General features: G+C 39.3%; 1 protein-coding gene across 5 annotated transcripts in view; it reads right to left on the bottom strand.

Moving 5' to 3' along the window:
- Positions 1–13,282: 13,282 nt before the first annotated feature.
- slc1a1 (solute carrier family 1 member 1) overlaps positions 13,283–27,215 on the bottom strand; it is a 125,248-nt gene continuing 111,315 nt past the window's right edge. For all 5 annotated transcript variants that reach the window (XM_059969981.1, XM_059969978.1, XM_059969980.1 and 2 more), the window contains exons 10-12: positions 24,164–24,358; positions 23,118–23,252; positions 13,283–14,559 (exon numbers count right to left, since the gene is read on the bottom strand). In XM_059969981.1, the coding sequence (XP_059825964.1) occupies positions 14,313–14,559; positions 23,118–23,252; positions 24,164–24,358 (577 nt within the window). In that variant the 3' untranslated portion in view covers positions 13,283–14,312. The remainder of the gene's footprint in view (positions 14,560–23,117; positions 23,253–24,163; positions 24,359–27,215) is intronic.

Genomic DNA, 27,215 nt, shown 5'->3' with positions numbered 1-27,215 from the left:
GAGTAGTGATGCAGTTGTTGGTTATAGAAATATTTTCATGTGCTGCTGATGTTGAACCACATATAAAGTCATTAAACACCTTGTGACACTGGGTCAACTGACAGTCACCTCAAACGTTTACCAATTATCAATCATCTTAGACTTCAAAGGCTTTCTGTTAACATGAGATGTAGAGACAGAAATTATACTAATCAAACATAAATAAAGAACACTTAACCAAAAGAAACAGAAAAATAAGCCCAATTGCTCTTGAATTTTTATTCAGATTCTATCTTGTCTCCTTTGGCTAATATGAATTTCCTTTTCTCTGCCACACGGTGGTAGTGCAGGTACTCCAGAGTCCCAGGTATGATCCTGACCTCGGCTGCTATTCATTTGGAGTTCACACAATCATGTGCTTCCCAGGACACTCTGGCTTTTTCCAATGCCGTAACGGAATGCCAATAGTTTGGTTGCCTATTGCAAATTGTCCCAGATGTAAGCGGATAGAAGGAGAGTCAAAGGGAGTTGAAGAAAATAGGAGAAATAATAGTTTACAGGGAAATAAGAGGGAAAATGGGAACTTTTTTCTGTCTAGTGTAAATCATGAAATGTTACACCATTTTTAGAACATAGAAAAACATAGGAAATCTACAGCACATTACAGGCCCTTCAGCCCACATTTATGTGCCGACCATGTAACTGACTCTGGAAGCTGCTTGGAATTTCCCGACTGCATAGTCCTCGATTTTTCTAATCTCCATGTACCTATCTAAGAGGCTCTTAAATGACCCTATTGCAACCGCCTCTACCGCCTTCGCTGGCAGTGCATTCCAGGCACCCACACACTCTGTGTGAAAAACTAACCTCTGACCATCCCCCTTGTAGCTGCTTCCAAGCACTATAAAACTTTGCCCCCTTGTGTTAGCCATTTCAGCTCTGGAAAAAAGCCTCTGGCTATCCACATGATCAATGCCTCTCATCATCTTATACACCTCTATCAGGTCGCCTCTCATCCTTTTTCACTCCAAGGAGAAAAAGGCCAAGCTCACTCAACCTATTCTCATAAGGCATGCTCCCCAATCCAGGCAACATCCTTGTAAATCTCCTCTGTACTCTTTATATGGCTTCCACAACCTTCCTGTAATGAGGTGACCAGAACTGAGCACAGTACTCCAAGTGGGATCTGATGAAGGTCTTATATAGCTGTAACATTGCCTCATGGTTCTTGAATTCAATCCCATGGTTGATGAAGGCCAACACATCATATGCCTTCTGAACAACACTGTCAACCCTCATAGTAGCTTTGAGTGTCCTATGGACATAAACCCCAAGATCTCAGTGATCCTCCACACTGCCAAGAGTGTTTTCATTAATATTATGTTCTGTCTTCAAACTGGACCTACCAAAACGAACCACTTCACACTTATCTAGATTGAACTCTATCTGCCACTTCTCAGCCTAATTCTGCATCCTATTGATGTCCCGCTGTAGCCTCTGACAACCCTTCAGATTTTTAATAGTCTTTAGACAGAATTCTTGAGTCTTAAGTGCTTTGGAATATTATAATGAGTTTATCTCAAATTTCATCCTCTATTTTATTCGGATATTCTAGGTGAAAAGCCATTACATTATTCTCTTAACATTTTTAGAAATCTTCGCACCACTGTTAGTTTACCCTCTTGCAGCTTTTTTAAAAAACATACATAAGGTACTGATTTTAAAAACGCAAACACGAGAAAATCTGTAGATGCTGGAAATCCAAGCAACACACACAAAATGCTGGTGCAGGCAGCATCTGTAGGAAGTACAGTTAAAGTTTTGGGCCGAGACCCTTCGTTAGGACTAACTGAAAGGAGATAGTAAGAGATTTGAAAGTGAGAAGGGGAGGGGAGATCCAAAATGATAGAAGACTGGAGGGGGTGGGGTGAAGCTCAGAGCTGGAAAGGTGATTGGCAAAAGGGATACAGAGCTGGAGAAGGGTAGGATCATGGGACGGGAGGCTTCGGGAAAAAGAAAGGGGAAGGGGAGCACCAGAGGGAGATGGAGAGCAGGCAAGGAGTGATTGTGAGAGGGACAGAGAGAGGAAAAAGAGAGAAAAGAGAAAAGGGGGTATAATAAATAAACAAACAATAAATAGATAGATAGATAAGGGATGGGGTAAGAATGGAAGGAGGGGTATTAACATAAGTTAGAAAAATCATTGTTCATGTCATCAGGTTGGAGGCTACCCAGACAGAATATAAGGTGTTGTTCTTCCAACCTGAATGTGGCATAGAATTAGAGGAGGCCATTGATTGATATATCAGAATGGGAATGGGATGTGAAATTAAAATGTGTGGCCACTGGGAGATCCTGCTTTCTCTGGCAGACAGAGTGTAGGTGTTCAGCGAAACAGTCTCCCAGTCTGCGTCGGGTCTCACCAATATATAGAAGACCATACCGGGAGCACCGGATGCAGTATATCACACCAGCCGACTCACAGGTGAAGTGTCGCCTCACTTATAAGGATTGTCTGAGGCCCTGAATGGTTATGAGCAAGGAAGTGTAAGGGCAGGTGTAGCACTTGTTCTGCTTACAAGGATAAGTGCCAGGAGGGAGATCCGTGGGAAGGGAAGGAATGGACAACGGAGTCGTGTAGGGAGCGAACTCTGCAGAAAGCAGAAAGAGGAGGGGAGGGTAAGATGTGCTTGGTGGTGGGATCACGTTGGAGGTGGCAGAAGTTATGGAGAATTATATGTTGGAACGGAGGCTTGTGGGGTGGTAGGTGAGGACAAGGGGAACCCTATCCCTAGTGGGGTGGCAGGAGGATGGGGTGAGAGCAGATGCACATGAAATGGGAGAGATGCATTTGAGAGCAGAGTTGATGGTGGTGGAAGAGAAGCCCATTTCTTTAAAAAAAGGAAGACATCTCCTTCATCCTGGAATGAAAAGCCTCATCCTGAGAGCAGATGCGGCAGAGAAAGTATTGATTTAATAGGTTTGCCACTCTCAATATTCATTATAATGTCATATATATTTGAGATTAATTAACTTATCCTTTGCTATTCTGTTTTGCTAAACATAAAGAAATGTTTTTAGATGCAGTCTCATAAAGGGAAGTATTTCTTCATTCTTCATATTTTTCCATTGGTCAGTTCATTGATTCCCTTATTTGCCTTTGTGGGTATTTGTATCTTCTCAAATCTGAGTATTTCTATGAACTAAGGTCTGCCTGCAGGAGCAGCACAATGGTTTAATCTTTGAATAGAAAGAACTACACTGCATTAACATGGGTTGGATAAATGAACGATAGCAGCAGGTTTGTGTATGCCTGTTGTCATTTTTCAACCTGATATAAAACCGTTGTATTCACAAAGTCTATGACATACTTGCAATTGATGCATTGTATTGTGAACAAATAATTTGCCTGCATATGTTAGTGACAATTGTAAAATCTGGTTTCTTGATTTAACACATTCCACCATTTATTAACTGCCAAAACATTTATTAGTTTGTGAAACCACCTGTATCTCGAGGTGTATGAATTGGCATGAAGTCTACAAAATACAATCCTTAAGCCTGTGATACTGAGATCAGATGAACAATTTGATTGCTCACAAACAATTTATTTTTTATGATGAAAAATAAACAGCTGTCAGTCTCAGAATCATAAATCACGAGTTCAGAGAGGATGAAGATTTGATACTCTTCATGGATGGTAGGAGGAATTCAAGTTGGGCTTAGTTCTGTGACAATTGAATTGTTTATATTTATGATTTAAATTTGGATCTCTATTCTCCGTGCATCCATCCCCACCTCTACCATTACCTTTGCAGTGTGAACCAACTTTGGAGAAGTTCCCAGATTTGATTGTCTTCCCTCAGAAGACTGCTAACACTCAACTAATTTAATGATGGTTGCTCACTGAATATTGTTGCTGGAACAGCTCATCTGTCTTGCCATTCCAACTTGGAGTGGGTGTCAATACTCGGCCTATTCAAAGCATTGCAGTTAATTTTGACATGCATATGAACCCACAAACAAATTAGAAGCAGGAATAAATCATTTTGTCTCTCAAATATATCTAGCACTTAATAAAATCAATGTTGACTTAATGGTAAAGTCAGCTAAGTATTTTCATCCATCAAATGCTGAAGAGGTTTTTGTTGCCTTGCTTAAGTGCTGATAGATTGGTACTCAGAAGTTTGATAGTCGTGACCTTTTTTTTGAAGGTACTTTGATGTCTTTTGACCAACTTTCCAATAAATTTAAATTACCTAAATCTAATTTCTTCAGATATTTACAAATCAGAAATTTTTTACATTAAGTTTTACCATCTTTTCCCAACTCAACTTCAACGGATTTCTCAGATTTGATTTTTACCTTAAATCCTTGTCAGAAGGGATTAGTTGCTTTTATTTACAACATGATTATGAAGATACAACCAGAGATGTCTGATAGAATTAAACAACAATGGGAAAAAGAACTTCGATACAATATACCAACAGATAAATGGGAAAAAATTTTACAAATGGTTAATTCTTCTTCTATATGTGCTAAACATGCTTTAATACAATTTAAAATTGTACATAGAGCTTATATATCTAAAGATAAACTTGCTCGATTTTATTCTCATATTAACCCTCAATGTGATAGATGTCATTCAGAAGTGGCTTCACTGACCCATATGTTTTGGTCATGTCCTACTTTACATAACTATTGGAAGGACATATTCGTTACCATTTCCTCAATTTGGAACATCGATTTACAACCTAACTTTATTACTGCAATCTTTGGTATACCAAATGAGGATGGTAATCAGTTTTCTCCTTCAATCAGACAAATGATTGCTTTTGTAACATTAATGGCCAGAAGGTCTATATTACAAAATTGGAAAGAAGTAAACCCTCCTACCACGTCTCAGTGGCTTTTTCAAACTATTTCTTATCTGAGTTTGGAAAAAATTAGGAGCACTATTTTTGACTCGTCAATTAAATTTGAAGAAACTTGGGGACCGTTCATTCGACATTTTCATATGAATTAATTTGGCCTTTCCCAGACCTTCTCTTTGTTTATTCTTGTTCAGGTATGGAGTTCCGGAGTTCTTTGACACTATCATATACTTATAAACTGTTATTATTGCCCATGTTAGTTTTAGTTTAGTGTTTGTTTCATATATATATTTTCTTTCACACATTTCTAATTTTTTTTTCTTTTTCTTTTGATGATTAGTTTTGTTTTTTTTTCATATATAATTATATAGACTTGATTGATTAATGTACTTTTTTGTTGTTGATGTTTAGTTTAATAGGATATCATTATCCTATTATTAATGTAATCTTAAGTCTATTGTATTCATAACCTATTCATTATTATGTTATGTTTTTTTATATTTATATGAAACTCAATAAAAAGATTGAAAAAGAAGAAAAGAAATTTGATAGTCATAAGGTATTGTGGTCCATCAGACATTGTCTGTATTTTACAGAGAAGTCTATCAATTCTAACTGCAGTCTCTTGTTCACTTTCAAATCAAACATTTTTTCTCTCTGTAGCCTTTTTACAGTCAGCTTTATGAATGTTCCATTCTAGAAGTACAGAATTCCAGCCATCAATCTATGTGAAAGGAATTGGTCTAATCAAGCTGTATTTCTTTACCATGAAAATCCCCAAATATAAAATTCTGCAAGGATGCCATTGAGTAATTCCACAAAGTCCCCAACGTTACTGTGAAAGTCATGGCAGATTATTCCAAAGGAATATCAGTGCCTTGAAATTGGAAAGAGGAGAAGGTTTTAGAGTTCTGAGAATTAAGAATCACTGCAACTATTATTTTTTCCTGACATGTAAGCACCAACTCACTGAAAGATGAAAATCAAAACTACCTTCTCCACAACACTGAAAGTAAACATGAAGGGATTTAGAACAAAAGAATTTGAATCCTGTTGCAGAACAAGGATATAAATGTAATATAAATGTAATATAAATGCAATATAAATGTAATCTCTGAATTTATAATAAGACAATTTCTTTGCTGATAATCTTTCAACATCACTATTGAAGATTCTGTCAAATCCTTCAGGATTGTGTTTCAGTTGTCATCATCAGTGTCATTCACCCCACTTCAAAATATTATTATAGTTATATTACCATCTTTTTCCTGGGTATACAAACATCTATGTTTTCACAGATAGATCATCAGCATTCATTCATATCAGACTCTGGGTAACATGAATCTTATGTGGTTCCAAACTTATACCAGAGATGGTTTAACCCATAGTGCAGCCATCTTTTCTGCCGCGGTATCCAACCAAACTATGAAAGGAAGCCAATTTTTTTTTTGGATCTTTAATAAATGAGGGATACACCTTTCACAATTTTGTGATCTGCTGGGAAAATTTATGAACAGGGCATTTTGATTTCTGTGACACATATTTCCATTATAACCACTCCAAAACTAGGGAAATCTAAACGATTACAAATAAACTCAGTTTTTGGAGGATTTTGGAGAAGCTTTTTCTCCAAAGATTCAGAGATACAGTTAAGGTTTAATGGAATAAAAGGATATATCAATATGAGGAATTATGTCACTAGGATGGAAAAGTAATTATGTGAAGATACATGCTTGCACAGACGGATAAATCGAATGCTCTGTTTCATTGTTGTAAATTCAAAGCAAACACTTAGAACTGTACAGTAAAATCATATCACTCTTTCACTTGGCAAGCATTTCATCACTGAAAATTACTTTAGATTTTGTTGACTTCTTCACTAAAAGGACCCTGCAGTAAAAAATATTTATTACACAGATGAAATAAAGGACCTTAGCAATACTGCAAATAATTAAACTATCAAACCGTTCTGGAGCCCAAAGTTGATTAAACAGAATTATCATGAGAGTGAGATATATTGGTGTTAAAACTGAGTCTGTGGACTTCTGGAAATAATTGGTTTTAAGCAATTTTATTCTTCATTAGTTGCTACACTGGTAGAATGTTGGGCATTGTAAGTAATCTTAGGACAGTCAACGTATTTTTGTACGGAGTCAATAACTGACATATTCCTGAGTGGGAAATAGTTACATTTATTAAAATATCATATAAAATATTATATTTCTGAATATTATATAAAATAGCTGATGGCACTAACTGTCTGAATTCACCAGTCTTCAACACTTCCAGTCTTTGGATCATGAAAGCAGAGCTTACTGATACATATGCTACTGGAAATGGCATTCTAAAATATTTAAAAAGCATTAAATGAAACAATTAAATATAAATTACTAATATTTTATCAAAAATAAAGCTAACTAAAACATATTAATGATGTTAAAATAAATAAATAATTAATACTTTTGTACACCAACCACACAACAAACACCAATATTTGGTCAAATATGTAAATGCACATAAAAGAGCAATTTGTGTCTGTGTGAAATTAAGTTCATATTGACTCAAACAGTCATTATACACATGTAGTTAGAGTTCTTTATTCAACAAAAACAAGGCGTACAAATATCCCCATGATTACATCCAATCCCCTGAACGTTTACATGTGAATTACTCTTTGACCTTTCTTTTTCCCTATCTGCATTCAATGTTGAGAGTGATAAATGACATCAAATCATCTCTACTGATTGCTTCCATCTTATCACTAATTACTTTTAGATGACCTATTTTTATGCTCAGGAGGCATTATTTTACACTGATTTCAAACATCCTTCAGTTGTAAACTTAGTCTGCTCAGGGGTGACCCCTGCAATAAAATCCTACTTATCCCACACTTTGGGCAAGATTTGGAGATGCAGCAAGAATCATTTGGAAAGCTATTCCTATGAAAATCTGTAAGAATTTGAATTACTTGTAAGTGATTGAGATGACCGGTTTGTTCATGTAGATCTTTACAAGCAAAGGTACCTCTAGGTCAATTGAATATTCTGACAAATTCCAGCTAATCTACAAATTCATATTACATTTTATTTTCTCACTTTATTAAAAATCCATAGACTTAACTCTCACAAAAATATCACAAGATCAAAAGAAATCGCCAATTTTGCATGTGTGAAATATATTTTACTGTTTTATTCTGGAAGCCTTTGCAATGATTAAGATTTTTTTCAATATACATAACATGATCAAAGACTTTTTCAAGTTATTTACGTACAAGCAAAGGAGGCATTTTAACTGTTTCCATAGAGAGCTGGGAGCAGTTAAAAAGGGGGAACTCCATTTCCTGCCAACATTTTCTGCTTATTTACAATTTTATTGCTGTGAGTTATTGTGGAAGATAAGCCTATCTCTGGATTTCTTGAGGGAGTTTCATAAATAAGTAATTCAGTATCAAGTCCCTTTGCATTAACAGAACCCTTATAAATTTGTAACCTTCTGAGATAGTAACATAGTGACTGGCTTGAGCCGTAAAGTCAGAAGTAACTTTACCCAAGGTGGGTGGCTTGTACATCACCAACCTCCAAGACTCAGAGTAGCTACCCAGGGCAAGATGCAGTATGCTCACAATGCCCTCCTCCTACAATCAAGTGTTGCTACCAGGCATCTTTTTCTATTGTCAGTGGATACCTCTACACTAATTATATACACAATAGATTCTGCAGATTCTGGAAATCCAGAGGAACACAATGCTTCAAAATGCTGGAGGAACTCAGCAGGCCAGCAGTTTGGGTTTGGTCCTCTACATTTTCTTGATTTTTATCTTTCTACCTACCTTCCAGTGGGAAGGGTTGAGGCATGAAAGAACAAGACTGTCTCTGCTCACCCAGTTCCTACATGCTGTTGAAAATAGATCTGCCAGATGTTATACGTGAAACTATATAATTTACCTCTCTAAATTTCTCTATAACTTTACCCTATAAATTTAGATAGGTAGATGCATGGGAGGGGTATGGTTCATGTGCAAATTGATGGGACTAGGCAGAATAACAGTTCAGCTAGTTCAGCATGGGCAAGGTGGATTGAGGTTTCTGCTCTATATTGTTCTATGACTATCCCAAACTTAAGAACATTGCCACATCAGTCCAGAATTTTGAATAGACAAGTCTAAAAGGCAAAACTAAACTTGCTTAAAAGGAAGCCCAAGAATTTTGAAGCATGGTAAAGCTTTCTTCCAAAAACTATGTGTTAGTTTTTAAAAACTATTTGTTTCCGAAGTTATTTGATAATTGTTTTCTCCCCCCCCCCCAGAATGGAATGAGATAGACAGCATTTGTGGGTGTGAAACTCAACCAGAAATTTAATTGTTGCAATACACCTTTCCACGCTTGTGTTTTTCATGTCAGTAACACAAAAGACTTTGAGCCAAACCACCTTTACCAAAGCCATTGTTGATCATCCGGAGACAACTTGGTCTTCCCAACACAGCACTGGAGTGAGACTCTTGTGTTACATCTCATGAAGCTTTGATCTTTCAGCTATCTATCTCTCTAAGGAGATTGAATAAATCCTTTATCCTCCTGCCTCTCTCCTGATATCCCAATCTCAGCCCCAACAGACTTCTACTCTCTTCACTTGTTTGATCTGTAACCACCAGACTGATCTTGCTTACTATCCCCACCCTGAAACGTCAACCCGGCCACATAACTCACTCAGCGATCTGCTGGCTACCAGCCTTCTCTGCCCCCCTTGCCCCACTGCTCCTGAAGTCTGTAGAGCAGAACAGAAAGCTGAAAGCTGAAGCAGTCTTTAGAGTGCTGGTACTACAGCAACTGAGCGTGCTCTGTAGCTGAACTACATTTTCTAGCCCACAGGTTTGGGATTCTGAAACTGAAATTGATAAATAGACTAAGAACTAAAAATTTCAAATTAATGAAGACGGAGGGAAAAAGAGGTGAGATAAGGTGTAAATATGTAAAAGCCAATTGAGAAAGTGCTTTCAATCACTGACAATGAGACGGTGAAGAGTCTAAAATTCAACTCAGGGTAATCTATCGTACATTTAGATAATGAGCACTCAGTGACTGTAGACTGTGGAACATGTTTACTGTTATGATGTCCAGGGCTCTGTCCAATTCATCATGGGAATGTTCCCCCCCCCCCCCCCCACCACTGGCAATGGCAGGAGGTGCTGCCTCAGGAAGGAGATATGCAAGTTGCATCCCCAATGTCAGGGCCACGCTTTCTTTCCGTTGCTACCATTGGACAGGGGTTACAGAGGCCTGAAGTCACACACCACCAGGTTCAAGAACAGCTACTTTCCTTTAACCATTTGGTTCTTGAAGCAACTGGCATGACCCTAATCACTACAGATCAGCCACATTATGACCACTTTGATCACTTTGCACTAAAATTTACTTTTTTGTTCAAAGTGTGTTATTCCTTGTAAAAAAAATTTAAATCATGTTTTTGTTCTCACCAATGAAGCTTATATGCTGCCATTGGCTGTAATAGACCAAATGACCTGTTATTTTGTTGTAAATTCAATTCAGACATCTTCCTGGCAACTGTGATGCTACTCTAAGCTTTTCATTGCATCTGTGCATACATTCAACTTTTGACTTTCAATTTGCTAGGAGTCTTCAGACAAGACTGACAATGGGACTGTATCATGGAACACAGGGGGTGAAAAATGCTGCTGGAAAATGCAAGTTAATGCTCCATGTTAGTTGTTGCGAGATAATTGCAAATTTCAGGTGCAATTAGAAAAAATCTTGCATTATGTGTGCTTCTCCAAGAAATCATTAAACAGTGAGCAGTCTCATAAGGGCTGGCCAAGAAAGACGGCTGCACAAGTAAGGTCAGCTTTGGCCGTTAACAATCTGCACTCTGCACCAGTGAGAGCCTTCTCTGAATTGCCTCCTGCCCTGAGATGCTACCTGGTCCTCTGAGTGGTGAACTGTGAGGGTCACAGAGCAACGGTTAAAGGATGTTCGGTCACAATTAAATCCAGGTTTTGTTTAGGCCTGAGTCTGTAACTTTCTATCAGTTTCTATATGCAAGTTAATTTTTTGGCCTCAGTCTCTAAAAGAAACAAAAAGCATTCTGTTAAAATTTAGCTGGACAGGTGCTTCAGAATTCTTAAGGATTGATCTCAGTAGCTTGCAGTCAGTATAATACGTGATTAATTTTGCTTTAGTTCTGAGTGACATTCAGTGTTGTTTTCACTTTTCATGTTTAGAGAAAACATTTTGGACAGCAACTAACTATTTTAGATATGCTTAACAATCCAATGAATAATTGTCCATTCTTTCCTTCATTTACCAATTCTCTATTCTTTCCTTTCTTGGATGCTGTAAAGTTACAGGCAAGTCAAAAATAGCATCTATTTTATCCAAAGTTATAGTTTGCTGATAAATCCTTAAGTATTAAAATATCTGATTCATTATTTAACATTGTGCTCAGAGCAATTTTACTTACCTTATAAATCCAATATGACTGAACTAATTACGGGAAAAAATATGAAGCAGAATGTTTCAGTGTGAAACAGTTGATGCTTCTTCGAAGGAGGTGGATGCATTTCAACACCTACTCAATTCAACACCTACTCAAGTGCAAATTGTAGAGGATCCAGGGAATGGGAATGACGCCCTGAAGCACTAATGGTTTCTCTTTCCACAGATGCTGACTGAGTTGCTGAGTGTTCTCAGTATTTTCTGTCTTTATATCACAGACTACCACCCACCACCTAACCCTATTCATTCTCTCCTCCTCTGTCCCTGCGCCAGTTTTCAGTCCTATGGCTGGCAGGTATGCTTCTATAACATAGGATGTGAAAAGAATCCAATTCTTCATGAGCAGTGAGACATTCCTGAGAAAGGAAATAGAACAATGCAAAGGTAGCTGGCAAAATATTGAAAGCAAAAAAGATAAGCGTTTTCCGTTTGAACAAACTACATGCAAGAATAGTCAATAATCTGCAAAATTCTCTGAAAATGCTGAGGGAATTGATAACAGTTTAAATGGAAGTGTTTTCTCCTACTTTGATTGATCTCAGGATTATGATTTGGAAACTTTTTAAGAAGCTGTCTGTGACAATTAAACTACAAGTACAGACTGAAACAACCTTTCATGGGAGAGTAATGATGTTGCAAATGAACAGTCTATCAGCCTCATTTATCTCAGTGCAGAATTCTTGGCTTTGTTGTGACTAAAGGTTTCAGAGGTCTAATGAATTGAGAACAGCAAGACAGTGGGCATTGGGTTTTTGTGAGATAAGAAACTCTGAAATATCTCCAGTGGCATCCAAGGCCTCAACATGAGGCAAAAGAGCAAACCGTTACTATGGTAAGAACCAGAGGCCTAGATTAGAGTTGTGAAATACCTATGTGAGAAGACTAGGCCTTGAAAACAATGTGCAAAAACTTGCAGGGGCAATTAATTCCACATTCCTCTTTGTCTGATTGGCTGAGCTGAGGTTTGAGAAAGCCCAACTTCTGAAAGATTTGTGTAAAGACATATAAAAGAAGAAACATTGAATATTTTGTCAGCAATAATCAAGAAACAATTATGAAAGAAGCAGGAACCTGAATTCAGAACTCAGAGCAGACTATGACCCAGTGGAGTGAGTTTGGCCAGTTCATCATTGTAAGCTATAAGGGTTAATTGAATGCCTGTGTACCTTAAGTGATCTGAATATTAATAAAGATTGAGTTATACCAAATTTTAGTTTGAATATTTAAAGTGTCATCCACGTGACTGGCCGCCAGTAGAGGCAGAAGGACAACAGGTATTTGATAAAATATCTCTAACTTTTGCGGAAAAGCCACCGACTTGAAATGTTAATTCTGTTTCTTTCCCCTACACAGTTTGTTTAAACCAGATGTTGAAGTAGTGCACACTTCATTGCTTCTCCATCCAATTAGAAACAATGAATTTAAGATCAATTTCTTGAAATACTGGAGACAGAAGCCAAGTTAACATTCGTTTACCATATTTGGGTTGAAACTATATTTGGGCAATTTAATCCTAATATGAGATCCAGAATAAATAACGGGCTCAGAGTGATACTGAATTACAATCTTAATAGCAGATGTAGATTGACTAATTTTGGTTAGGCTTCACTAGGAAGTTTATGTTTGGAAGAAAATTTAACTTTGGTTACTGGAGCTAAATAGTTCCAAGCGTAACAGCTGTTGCTAGTATTGGACATACAATTCTAATTAAATCAATGTTAATGAATGTTAGAAAATGAGTGTAACCCACAGCCAATGCTTAGAGTTAGTAATGATTGAGTAAATTTCTTCTTCCCACCTTTTAATCAACTCAAGAAGCAGCATGTTATGGCATTAGAATTTTATCTGCGTTTTATTCTACACATTGATGGTGTTGTGAATTTTGTAAGTTAACAGTAGGATTATTAAGTGTAGCCAATATAAACAGATCACAAAGGCATTTTAATTATATATTTGTATGTCATCTGCCAATATACAGTCAGAATGTCTGCAAGCTCTAATTCAGATTTCATTGGAATCTGAGCATAATTATTGTTCCATATAGGTATTCTTGAAACTCTATGAAGTGAATAACAGAGCTTCTTAATTTACAGTAGAGCAAAATACAGTGGAGATGTAGTTCCTCAGGCCATCTCCCAGTCTGCTATCATAACATCAGCAGTTCTGTTTATGTACACAGTGTTCCCACCAAACTTCCAATACCACACAATTACATCGCAAGAAAATCCTTGCAAAAATTCATCACAAGCTAGTGTCAGATCATATTGCAGAATCAATGCAAACAGAACCATTTTGAATTTACCAGTCATATGCAGTGATTTTCATATTGGCTTGTATTAACATTAAGAATCGCATGCTTATACACCTGTATACCCAAGGCTGATTTCAGACTAATTTCGCTGCACTTGTAGTACCGCTATCAATTTCTTAAGCATTGAATGTTGATCTTGTATTCTTTGAGACATCATTTAAAACATAAAAGCTACCTGGAATAGTTAATGCAACTAACTGGAGTTGAGATAATTATCATAAGCTAATGGACATTGTCATGAATTCTTACCTGAAACGAAAATTATGATTACCACCTAATATTGATTCTTGTAATCTAATATTTGTTTTCATAGAATAATATTTTAACTTCATGAAATAGTTATTACCTATTCTTAGCTCTGTTGCTTTTGACAGTAACTTACTTGCAACAGTTGCCCTTTTGGGATTCCAATCCATGCATTTAAATTGGAGCATTAACATATCTTCATGGCAAGCTGATGGAGAAATAATTTGTGGTTAATTATCAGGGTGTTCAATGGTCAATATATACCATATTTTTAAAAGCTTATCTTAATGTATTTGTTGTTGGTGGGAATAAACTTGTTAATTCATTCAGATCCACAGCTTTGCCAGTGTAATCTTCGTGATGTCACAATCACAAATTGTCATTCTTATTTAGTCAAAACTGTGAAGTTTCTGTGACAGCTACAGAGTCTGATTTATCTATATCAAATGCCCCATTGACATATGCTTCTTTTATCTTCATTTCTTCTTTCTCTGAGGCAGCTGACTCCAAAGCAAATGGATTCACTATGTCAATGCCACTTGAGAGGTCGATCTGTTGCAATTCCTTTCTGGATAGCTTCTCCACAATTCCGGCTCCAAAAGAATCTCCAAGTACATTCACCATTGTTCGAAATCGATCCCTGATGATGCAAATGTTAAAATGTTACAAATTTAAAACAGAGTATTAGTGCAGTACATAGTGAGGTAGACCCGTTTTCTGGCAATTTTGACTTAGCAAGATGTAGGCCAAACAAGTATATGCAAGATTTTTGAAAAAAAAACTTTGCTACCATCAGGGAGGAGGTACAGGAGTTTGAAGGCACACACTCAATGATTCAGGAATAGCTTTTTCCCCTCTCCCATCAGATTTCTGAATGTACATTGAACTCATGAACACTACCTCACTACTTTTTTTCTCTTGGTTTGAACTACTTTTTGAAATTTAACTTTATAGATAACTTACTGTAATTTACAGATTTTATTATGTATTGCCATATAACAACAAATTTCATGACACATGCTAGTGATATTAAACTTCATTCTATATAACTTTCTTGGCTTACATTTTCACCTTTCTCTCAGTTTCCAAAACACTATCTGACGTCCAGTGATTGTTACAGATTTGAGTTCTCTGTACTATATACCATATGTGCTTACTCTTCATCAATTTGAAATTACCAGTTACTTCTGTGAACAGATTTTATCATCCAGCAATTCTGTAGTCACATGTTGATGGGACACAGTCTTATGACAATTTTATTGAAGCCTCAGGGGACCAATATACTGAAAGGAAAGTGAGATTGTAAATACCATCACACAGGCTTTACGCATTCTACACAAGGTGCTGTGTGCAATATAACTGGTAATCCAAGAACTCAAACAAATTTTATAATTAGCCCAATGTTGCACACAAACCACAACTTTGTCATTGCAAACCTCCTAACATGGCTCTCCTCTTTGGGGTAGAATTTCCCTTGAATGACGTAGAATGTGGTGGAGCCAGAAATATGTTTCTAAGTCAGTGAATTCTTTCTGGCTTACATAAAGTTGATTAATATAATTAAGGACAAAATGACTATTTTTATTATGAATACAATTTCATAATGAGATCCAATAATTTTCTCTTTGGTCCATGAAAATAATAAGGGCCATAAACTTTGCTAATATTGCTGTCAGAAGGTAACTTTGAGATGGCCAATTCAAAATAAATAAGCTCTGTACTTGTAATAATAAAATGTTCATGTTTTCAATCCATCTCAAAGATGGTTATAAAAAAAATCCTCATATTAGTTCACATCTGATTATGGTACTAAAAACTCAACTGGTAGAGTTTTGGTTGCATTGATTTAATTGGGAAAGAGGTGAAGGAATTAGCTTAACGAGCTCTCAATCATTAAAATATCTACTGGCTTATCAGAAGACTGGAGACCATTCAGCTCATCAGATCTATGCCAACTCTTGAGCAACCCTGATTTTCTCCTCAGTAAACATGGAGGTAAACAATGATGATTGTTAAACATCTCTCCTGTCTTCTGTGGCTTGAGATATAGGCAACCATGCTGATTTCTGTGGGGACCTACTCTCTCCCAAGCTATTTCTAATGTAGCTAAAGAACTTCCTGAGATTTTTTCTTAACCTTAGCTATCAGATCCATCTAATGTCCTCTTTACCCTCTCAATTTCCATCTAAAGATTATTCTTAATCTTTTTTGCTATCATCAAGGGATTCACTGGTGCCTGACCTCCAAAGCCCAGGAGGTCTTTTTCTTAACCAGAGCTTCAATGTCTCTCATCAGCTGAAATTCCCAAAGTTTGCCAGGTTTACCCCTCACCCGTACAGGAACATGCTGCTACTGGATTCTTAATATCACACTCTCCCACCTGCTCTTCATTTCTTTCCCTTTGAATAGGCTTATCAAATCAACTTTTTCTAGATCCTGCCTAATTCCAATATTAGCTCTGCTCCTGTATAGGACCCAATGTGTGGACCTGCCATGTCCTTTCCCATCATCTCAAAACTAATAGATCTATAGTTACTAGAGCCATGTGCTAAAAGAGAGCTAATGGGGTTTCTGAGTATAAAAAGTACCCTCAAAGTGGCTTTGCAAGTATATTTGAATCTCAGGTAATTTATGGTAACATTTACTTACTTTGATAATAAATTTACTTCGAACTTTGAAAGCTGATTGGACTATATATCAGTGTGTGACCTTGGGAAAGGCACTTCTAAATGAAGAAGGCAGTAGTAGCATATCAGCAGAGGAAGAAGTTACTGAAGGATAACGCCCATCTGATTCAGTTGACTTCTAGTTTAATGGGCTGTGCCATTACAGTTTTCTCATAAATCAAGAATATTTAATGAATGATCAGATAGTACAGAGACCCAAAGTGGAGATCAGAGCACAGTCCCAGGACAGAGAAGAAAATGTCACAATCTGGGTTCACTGCTCACCTCTCAATGACAATCAGCTAAGGAAACATGGTGCTGTATGCTGAAAGGGGAAATCCTGTCAAGTATAATACTTCTGTCATGCTGCAGGGGATCTGGTGGAAGATGGAATCATGACCAAATCGTTGCAGCCAGAAACACAAACCAATGTGGAAAAATATTACCCAAGTCAGACAAGGACTATTCCCTTTTATTTATTGAGTACCCATTGGCACCATTTGGCTCTTAACACTGTATCAAGCATGTGGCATTATTATTTTGACTATAAGCTCCAAATAAGACAGATTCACTTAGAATATTAAAGTAAGTAGATTCCCAACAGTATCCCCCAAGGGTCTTTCCCTTCACTTTAACAAGGAAACATCGCCATAGCCTGTACTACACCACCCCTCCCTGCTACTTGCACACATTCCACATTTCCAAGCCTTCATCATGTTCTGATGAATTGAGAAATATGCATAAATGTGTAATAACCGAGCAGCATCTGTCCAGTAGTAACTCCCAGCACTTATGGGTACTAAGTACACAGTGCTTAAGACTACTAGCTCCTGGTAGACTTAATGATTTTGCTATGGGAAGTGATTGGATTGGTTACTAACTGTCATCTATTTTCTTGTTAGGCAGTCTCTCAGGATTCAGGATGAGTGGCTTCCGGTTCAGTCTGGCAGATTCTGAGGTGGCTAATGAGCCTGAGATTGGCAGTACAGACAGTTCTATAAAAGGAGCAAAAGGATGCTGATGTGGCTTCAGGTGGGAGGTTTGTGAGGTTTGGGAGGTTGGTGGACACTGTATGTAGGGCTTCTGTGTGCTCCTGATGCATTTCCTCAAAGTTCTCAATTCCATTCTCCTTTTTGACTCTCATGGACTAGAGGTTCACCGATGTTGTTGGAAAAGTTGCATTTCTTCAAGGAAGCTATAGGTACATTCTGTAATCTTTTTTTTCTCTGCCCATTTGATCATTTTCTCTCATGCCACACTCAGAATATAGCATCCATTTTGGGAGTCTGGTGTTGGGCGTGCCAGCAACGTGGTCCGCCCAATGAGCCAAGTGGGACTTCACCATCAGGGCAATAACTTGAGAGTTTTCAGTGATGTTGCTTTGTACTTGTTCTTCCAATGAGTATGTAGAATTTATCAAAGAGAGTATTGGTGGTATTTTTCCAGTCCCCTGAATGGTAGAACATCGACATTAGGAAGAATTACACTGCCTATGTGCTTCCATGTCCTTTTGTTCCCTCCTATGCCCCCAAGAAGGTAATGTTTATCAAGCCTTATCTTCATATCAACCAAAATAATGTGTGAAACAGGAGAAGGGTTATACAGAAGGTGTGACAATGAGAAAGAGAAATAGAATGATGAGAATCAGCAATGCAAGGGCATCTTCCTGTTTTGCCCATTCAAAACCATTCAACTCCTCAAGGGTAATTAGTACACATGCCTGCACCCAGTTGCAGTAAGACAGACAATAGCAAGAATGTGGCACAAGGTGGCCACAGAACACAAGTCAGCCATAAGAGTTCAACTGGATGAAAATTCACCATACACACAGTGGAGACTAAGAAGATACTTTTCTCTAGCTTTGGAGTAGTGGAACCCAAACTTCTTGAGTACTTGACTGAAAAACCGAACCTTCTTTTAACATCACAGATTTGTGCAGGGGCTTAACTTGATCTCCAATGGCTTGATGTGATTGACACAGGTGATCCTTAAATCCACAGTCCTTATCTGAGGTAAAGTCAATGAAATATTCTGTGGATGTCAGTGGTCTACTGACAAATAGATCTTAAATAGTGTTATGATAGGTAAGCTCAAGCATTCACAGTCAGGAGAGAAGACAAATGTCTTCTTCCCAGGAATTACTGTAAAATATGAGTGACCAACTTTCCCTGCCACTTCCCCCCCCCCCCCCCCGCCCACACACACACACCATCCCCTCAACTGGCTGTCAGAATATACTTCAGAGAAGTGCCAAAGAAGAGAATAGATAGATTCATATGACCATTCCAGGAATGCACAGTCCACGAAAAAGTAGGCTGGTTTACATTCATTTGGAATTTTCTCAAAAAGTACAATGACCACTGGCTAACACGAGGAAATCTGCAGATGCTGGAAATTCAAACAACACACACAAAATGCTGGTGGATCACAGCAGGTCAGGCAGCATTTATAAGGAGAAGCACTGTCGACGTTTCAGGCTGAGACCCTTCGTCAGGACTAACTGAAAGGAAAGATACTAAGGGATTTGAAATTAGTGGGGGTTGGGGGAAATGCGAAATGGTGGGAGAAGACCGGAAGGGGTGGGATGAAGCTAAGAGCTGGAAAGGAGATTGACAAAAGTGATACAGAGCTGGAGAGGGGAAAGGATCATGGGACGGGAGGCCTTGGGAGAAAGAAAGGGGGAGGAGAGCACCAGAGGGAGATGGAGAACAGGCAGTGATGGGCAGAGAGAGAAAAAAAACAAACAACTAAATATGTCAGGGCTGGGGTAAGAAGGGGAGGAGGGGCATTAATGGAAGTTAGAGAAGTCAATGTTCATGCCATCAGGTTGGAGGCTACCCAGCCGGTATATAAGGTATTGTTCCTCCAACCTGAGTGTGGCTTTATCTTGACAGTAGAGGCAGCCATGGATAGACATATCAGAATGGGAATGGGATGTAGAATTAAAATGTGTGACCATTGGGAGATCCTGCTTTCTCTGGCGAACCGAGCGTAGGTGTTCCACGAAACGTTCTTCCAGTCTGTGTCGGGTCTCACCAATATATAAAAGGCCACACCGGGAGCAGCGGACGCAGTATACCACACCAGCCGACTCACAGGTGAAGTGTCGCCTTACCCGGAAGGACTGTCTGGGGCCCTGAATGGTGGTGAGGGAGGAAGTGTAAGGGCAGGTGTAGCACTTGTTCCGCTTACAAGGATAAGTGCCAGGAGGGAGATCAGTGGGAAGGGATGGGGGGGACAAGTGGACAAGGGAGTCGCATAGGGAGCGATCCCTGCGGAAAGCAGAAAGAGGGGGGAGGGAAAGATGTGCTTGGTAGTGGGATCTCAATGGAGGTGGCGGAAGTTACGGAGAATTATATGTTGGACCTGGAGGCTGGTGGGGTGGTAGGTGAGGACAAGGGGAACCCTATCCCGAGTGGGGTGGGGGGTGGATGGGGTGAGGTCAGATGTGCAGGAAATGGGAGAGATGCTTTTGAGAGCAGAGTTGATGGTGGAAGAATGAACACTGGCTTGCAGCTTTATTATTCATAACAGTAGAAGCCACAATATGAAAGGGAATAGTACTTTGGTATCTCCCTATTAAATCAAGTTGTAGCTGTTGGCACCATTAAGTAAAAGGATATTACGGTGTCATATTGCTAATTGAATGACAGACTCGGGGAACTGGGGAGAAGGAGGCAAGTCTCTGGTGTCAAAAGTAGGCTATTTAATGCAAATGATAACCTCAAAAGACCATAACACCATAAGACATGGGAGTAGAATTAGGCCATTTGGGCCATCAAGTCTGCTTCAACATTGCATCATGGCTGATTTATTATCCCTCTCAACTGCATTCTCCTGTCTTCTCCACATAACCTTAGACACCTTTACTAATCACAAACCTATCTTCCTCCTCTTTAAGGATACTCAATGATTTGGTCTCTAGAGCCATTTGTGGGAATGAATTCTGCAGATTCGCTACCCTCTGGTTAAAGAAATTCCTCCTCATCTTTGTTCTAAAGGGATGTCCTTCTACTCTGATCCTATGCCTTCTGGTCTTAGACTCCTCTACTATAGGAAACAATCTCTCCACATTCACGCTGTCAATATTCAATATGTTTCAATAAGATACTCCCCCATTCTTCTAAACTCCATCAAGGACAGCCCAGAACCATTAAACACACCTCAGATGTAAATTATTTCATTCCTAGGATTAATCTTGTGAACTACCTTTGGACTCTTTCCAATGCCAGCACATCCTTTCTTAGATATGGGGCCCAGAACTTTTCACAATACTCCAAGTGTGTTCTGGCCAATGTTTTATAAAGCCTCAGCATTACATCCTTTTTTGTACATATTCTAGCCCTCTTAAAATGAATGTTAATATTACATTCGCCTTCCTTACCGTTGTCTCAGGCTGCAAGTTAACCTTTAGGAAATCCTGCATGAGGACTCCCAAGTCCCCTTATACCTCTGATTTCTGGACTTTCTCCTTGTTTAGAAAATATTCTCTGCCTTTATTTCTTCTACCAAAGTGCATGACCATATACTTCCCTGCACTGTATTCCATCAGCCACTCTTTGCCCAATCCCCTGATCTGTCAAAATCCTTCTGTAGACTTCCTGCTTCCTCAATCCTGCCTGACCCTCCACACAAACCTGGCCACAAAGCCATCAATTCCATCCTCAAAGTCACTGACATATAACCTGAAAAGAAGCATGTTGTGTATTTAATATTTCAATAATATTTGGGTAATGTTGTAAAATATTGCTTGATTAAGCATTCTTTGTTTAAATTAATCATTACAGGTTATATATAAAAGTATGTGAATGGCATACGTCATTATGCCACCACCTCATATGTGTGTGCTTCATTAAGAATCAGAACAAAGTAGACATGTTATTCCCAGCTTTGCATCGTTCCTTCAATTATTTCTATGTTTTGGAGTTACAAAAACATAATGAAGCGGCCCTACACTGACTCCTGCTGAATATCGCTAGTCACTGGCAGCTAACCAGAAAAGGCTCTCTGTATTCTAACTCTTTGTCTCCTGCCATTCAGCTACTTTTCTATCCATGCTGGTATATTTCAAAAGCCATCTCAGGCATTCCTTCACCTGGCATCCAGCAGCAATTTGATTTTCCCAATCTATCTACATTTTGAAATACCTTATGACTATTGTAATATTGCCCTTTATACATGCCTTTTCTTTCTCCTATTGTAATTTATATCCCACGTCCTGGTTACTGTTCAGAGGCCTGTATAACACTCATCACCATCAGAGTCTTTTTACCCTTGCATTTTCTTAACTCTACCCACAAGAATGCTGCAGCTTCCAATCTATGTCACCTCTTTCTAAAGATTTGATTTCATTTTTCACCAATAAAGCCACCTCAACCCCTTTGCCTACATCCCTGTCCTTGCAATACAATGTGTAGCTTGGATGTTAAGCTCCCAACTATGATCTTCTTTCAGCCACGACTCAGTCAATCTTTAACTGTGCTACAAGGTCGTCTACCTTATTTCATGTACTGAAACACTTCAGTATTGAGGTGTGCTCTAATGTCCCTTAGATTTGAATTAGCAGATACTAGTTGTAGGCCACTGACATTTTCTTCCACTAATTCCAAGTCCTGCTTGGCTACAAACCTCTTCTCCACTGATGGCAAAACCGAGACCATAAGCTTTTGTAAATTGTGCAACTATGAAGGACACAATAGTCTCCAAATATACCCACTGCCTCTCCTGACTTAGAACAATAGGCTTCTTTTATGAACTTGATGGCACTCAATAACCAGTTAAGTTGAGACACTGATCTTACTATAACATACCTCTGGTGCTGTTTGAACAAAAGTTAATCATTTACCAAGGAAATAGTTATTAAGCAGTTGACAACTGGTAATCATTAACCGAAGAAGTAGTTCCTGTTAGAATTGTTCCTGGCAGAGGCAAGCTTTGAAGGGTGAACATATTCTAACAACTTCTATCCTATTTACATTGATAATTTGGGACATGCAAGTTATTCACTGAGGAACAGAAGGTCCTTGCTAATGGCTGAGAGGATGCGGTGTGCAGGATCTGCAGAGCCATGTGGGCATCATTTAATGATCTGGGACCCTGCTGGACCCTTGTAAATATGCCTCACCTTGCTGCTGCCTTTCTGTGACATCACAGGTGATGAATCCCAGCAGAGTGGGCCTGTCGCCAAAAGGATGCACTGGGCACAGGTTCAGACATTTGGGCAAAAACATTTATAATCTGGGATGGTGGAAGCACCATCATTCATTGCCTTGAAAAGGGAATTAGACACTTGACAGAATGATATTTCAGAGAAGATGTTAGGAACAGAAGAGTCAGAATTGCCTGCTAGGAGCAGGTATGGAAACAATAGGCAGTATGGCCGGCTTCCATGCTTTAACAATGCCAGTAACAAAGATGCAAAAAATTACATGCACCTAGCTTGTCCTGTACAAATCCCAGCTCTCCTCCCAGAATTACAAATAAGCCATAAATTTTTCCCCTGAGAGGATATCTTTTTCACACAGGCACTTACAGAAGCCAATCCACGGCAATGATCAGCGTGACATCATTAGCAGGTAATCCGACAGCAGTGAGAACGATCACCATGGTGACCATTCCAGCCTGAGGAACTCCAGCCGCTCCTATACTAGCTGCTGTTGCTGTAATGCTGGAAATGAGCAGGCACATGTGTCAAGGTATAGCGGAAAAGCTTTTCTAAAATCCTATCCAGGTTCAAACCTTCAAAGTAAGTAATTATACAGACTGATGAACTATTGAGCCAAATAGACCAGAAAATTTTCAATTTCACTCAGGTAGAAAAAATATTGTAGAATTCAGATATGTGGCGTACTGGTTGCCAGTATGTCCACTATGATGGGTAAACATTAGAAGAGTTTTGTTTTCATGCAAAGAATGGCCATTATTTTTATCAGTATAGGATTGCACTGAAATATGAGTGACCTCCTTCATAAAATGAAGGGAGCGATGAAGATCAGAAGGAGGAACAAAAATGTCTTTATCTTATATTTCTAGAGTTAAGTTGCCTGGATTAGTGAAATATTTTCATTGTTTAGCCCAATGGATAAATTGTTCTGTTCAGTATATTCGATCTAAAAACAAGCAGCACGTGACACATGGAAACATAGAAAATGGCAGCCTTGCACATAAGAACTGCAATATCATATTTTAACCCGGCTCATAAGCTTGCACTAATTGCTTGGTTCCCACCTGGGATCCTCAGCTCTACTGGGATCTTCGGAAGGGAAGCTCTGATTCCAGCTTATTCCATCAGTAAATTATGGAATCTTGGATAACATGAAGTCCAAGAACCTTTGAAAGTTTATGATCCTGATTGAGCTATTCATCTCATTGCGCCTGTGCTGGTCAAGCGACAGCAACTCAGCTTCGGGCTACTTTTGACTGGTGAACCACTATGTGCTGATCCCAGACTGAATTATCCTATTGCAGTGAGTGTGTGTCCGATCTGGTACAGACTTTGAGCTATCTCCCAGTGTCACCTTCAACAACGTGCAATAGGAATCCTAGCGCTTTGACTGAAGCATGAAATAAAGATCACACCTGATGGTCACAATCTGTCCAGCATCCAGCGGGTAGTCATTCAACTGAGCAATAAATATGGCAGCAACTGCTTCATATAGAGCTGTCCCATCCATGTTGATGGTGGCTCCCACTGGCAACACAAATCTGGTGATTCTTTTGTCCACTTTATTCTTTTCTTCAGCACATCGGAAAGTCACTGGCAAAGTTGCCGAGCTGTGTGTAAGAGCGAATACTATTGAGATATCAAAAATCTCTGCAAAACAATCTCTCGTACATCTTTATATAACTCCACCCATTCAATAAGTATATATTTTATAAGATAAATTGATAAAATAAATGCAGTCTCTGTCAAAACATCTTCCTGCCCCTCTTTCTGGCATGCTTTGTATGTCAAGCAGGAAGTGACGGCATACCAACAAAAGGCATCAGCTACTAATTGGCTCCAACAAAAGACTGACTAGCAGCTTAGAAACTGGCAACCTCACCTTGTTGTTCACTAGCATTGGTGCCATGGTAGCACAGCAGTTAGCGCGTCTCTAATACAGCTCAGGTGTCGGCGGTCAGAGTTCAATTCCAGCATCCTCTGTAAGGAGTCTGTATGCCATCCATATGCAATGTGTGGGTTAAACTACAGATGCTCCAGTTTCCTCGCACAGTCCAAAGACTTACAGGCTAATTGGTCGTTGTAAATTGTTCTGTGATTAGATTTGGGTTAAATTGGGCCTGTCGGGGGGTTGCTAGGGCAGCTTGACTCAAAGGGCCGGAAGGGCCCACTACACACTGTATCGCCAAGATAAAAAAAAACATCACCCACATTCTGAGAGTCATCATTGATTTGAAATTGCGCTGGAGCAATCACATTAATATTGTAGCTACATTTTGGTGGTGGGTTTTCAGGCCGAAAGAGTAATCTGGCACTTGGCTGTCGCCAAGAAGGTTCCATGAGGCTTTGAACGAATTGTGCAGCCTGGAGACCCATGATTCACTCTGTTTCATACTGATAAAGTGCCAAGGAAGATTGAAATCATCACGGCGAGAGTATGTTCTACACTGTTGTGGTGAACTACATATACCTGTCTGAACACGCCCCTCTGCTGACTGCTCCTGTGGCTCCTCTCACAGACCCCTGTATAAAGGTGATTGTGTCTCTGCTCCTCCCAGTCATCCAGCATGGACGTGCTCTGTTTTACTGCTAATAAAAGCCTTTCAGTATTTACTCTACTTCCTGTCTTTTGGAGTTATTGATAGTGCATCAATTGTCTATCAGCCTCTAACGTGCTGCTGCTGAAAGAGGGAGTCTCTCTCTCGTTGCCCCTCTCCCTTGCTACTCCCAAAGGAAAGTTTCTGCATGTGACTCTCTCTCTCTTTCTCTCTCTCTCTCTCCCTCCCTCTCTCTCCCCTCCCCCCTTCCTCTCACTCATTGCTCCAAAATGAAGGTCCCTGCATTCGATTAGTCTCTCCCTCCCTCGCTGCTGACGGAGGATGGTGCTGGAGCTCCTAGCCTCGCACAAGGTTTAGTTGATGCAGTTTGTGGATTGGACTCTGTAGTTCACATACGCTGTGTTTCCGGTTTCTGATCGCCCCTTTTCTCATTGCTAGTTTGGGCGATTTTGATCAAGACGACCTGCAGATACGAACACTGAGCTGAACTGAATATGCCTGGACTTCTCCAATGTTGTGTTTTATATTCTGTGTTTCTCATTCCTTTTTCTGCTGCTGCTTGCGCGGGTTTTTTTTCTGCATGTGGGGGGATGGGGTTTGATGTTTTTCTTTAAACCAGTTCTGCGGTTTTCTTTGGTTTTCTTTGTTTCATGGCTGTCTGTGGGAAGACAAATCTCAGGGTTGTATACTGCACACATACTTTGATAATAAATGTACTTTTAATCTTTGAAGTGATGTTCAGAGCCTGGGAATTTGCCCAAGTTACTCCAAAGACTTACCACTGACGACAAGATACACGTCAACTCTTCACGTACTGAATGACTGTCGATCCAGTGGATTTTAGAAAGCTTTATGTTATCAAGTATAAAGTAACCCAAATAATAGGCAATTTTTCACTGCCTTCAGAAATTGTCCAGTAGCACAGACATTTCACAGACACTTAAGATCGCTGGCTTACAGAGCAACACTTTTATGTAACATTTAAAGTTGTGGGAGAAGCAAGTTCACACTCGTAACTTCACAAGTTCCACATTATTGGATTATTATTATTGCAGTAGGATGGGGGAAACGGGGCATGATTTGTAAACCAGATGGGTTTCCAGTGGTTGCAGAGTAAATCGCCTTCGAAATCCTTTGTATCAGTTTACCAAGGCTTTTGCTAGGAATTACCTAGTACCTTAAGGGCAGGGAATGCTCCTAGAAATCAGAGTTTCCTGGCTCAGACCAAGTCACACACAATTCTGATGTAGAAATACATCGATATTCATTCATTGCCAGCGACTCCATGTCACCAGATGAGACACTGAGTTCTGAGGCTTAGACACAAGACGGAGGAGCGGAATTATGCTGTTCAGGCTATTGCATCTGCTCTGCCATTATATCACAGTTGATTTGTTATCCCTCTCAACCCTATTCTCCTGCCTTTTCCCCTTAACATTTGATGCTCTCACTAACCAAAAACCTAACAACTTCTGTTTTAAATATACCCACTGATTTTGCCTCCAGAGCTGTCTGTGGCAATGAATTCCACAGATTCACCACCATCTGGCTAAAGAAGGTCTCCCCCTCCCATCTCTGTTCTAAAGGGACAGCCTTCTATTCAGAGCTGTGCCCTTTGGTCCTGGACTCCACCATGCTTTCCACATCCACTCTATCTAGGCCTCTCAATATTCAATAGGTTTCAGTAAGATCCCTCTCATTCTTCTAAACTCCATTGAGTTCAGACTCAGTGCCATCAAATGCTCCTTGTATGTTAACTCTTTTATTTCTGGGATTATGCTCACGATCCTCCTCTGGACCAACTAATGCCAGCACGTCCTTTTTCAGTTAAGGGGCCCTACACTGCTCACAATACTCTATGTGCAGTCTGACCAACGCTTCAGCATTGCATCCTTGCCTTTATATTCTA

This window comes from Hypanus sabinus, chromosome 5 (assembly GCF_030144855.1).
Source record: "Hypanus sabinus isolate sHypSab1 chromosome 5, sHypSab1.hap1, whole genome shotgun sequence".
In the NCBI taxonomy this organism is placed as follows: Eukaryota; Metazoa; Chordata; class Chondrichthyes; order Myliobatiformes; family Dasyatidae; genus Hypanus; species Hypanus sabinus.
Note: the sequence above shows the minus strand (reverse complement) of the source record. Positions and strands in the feature narration are given on the sequence as shown.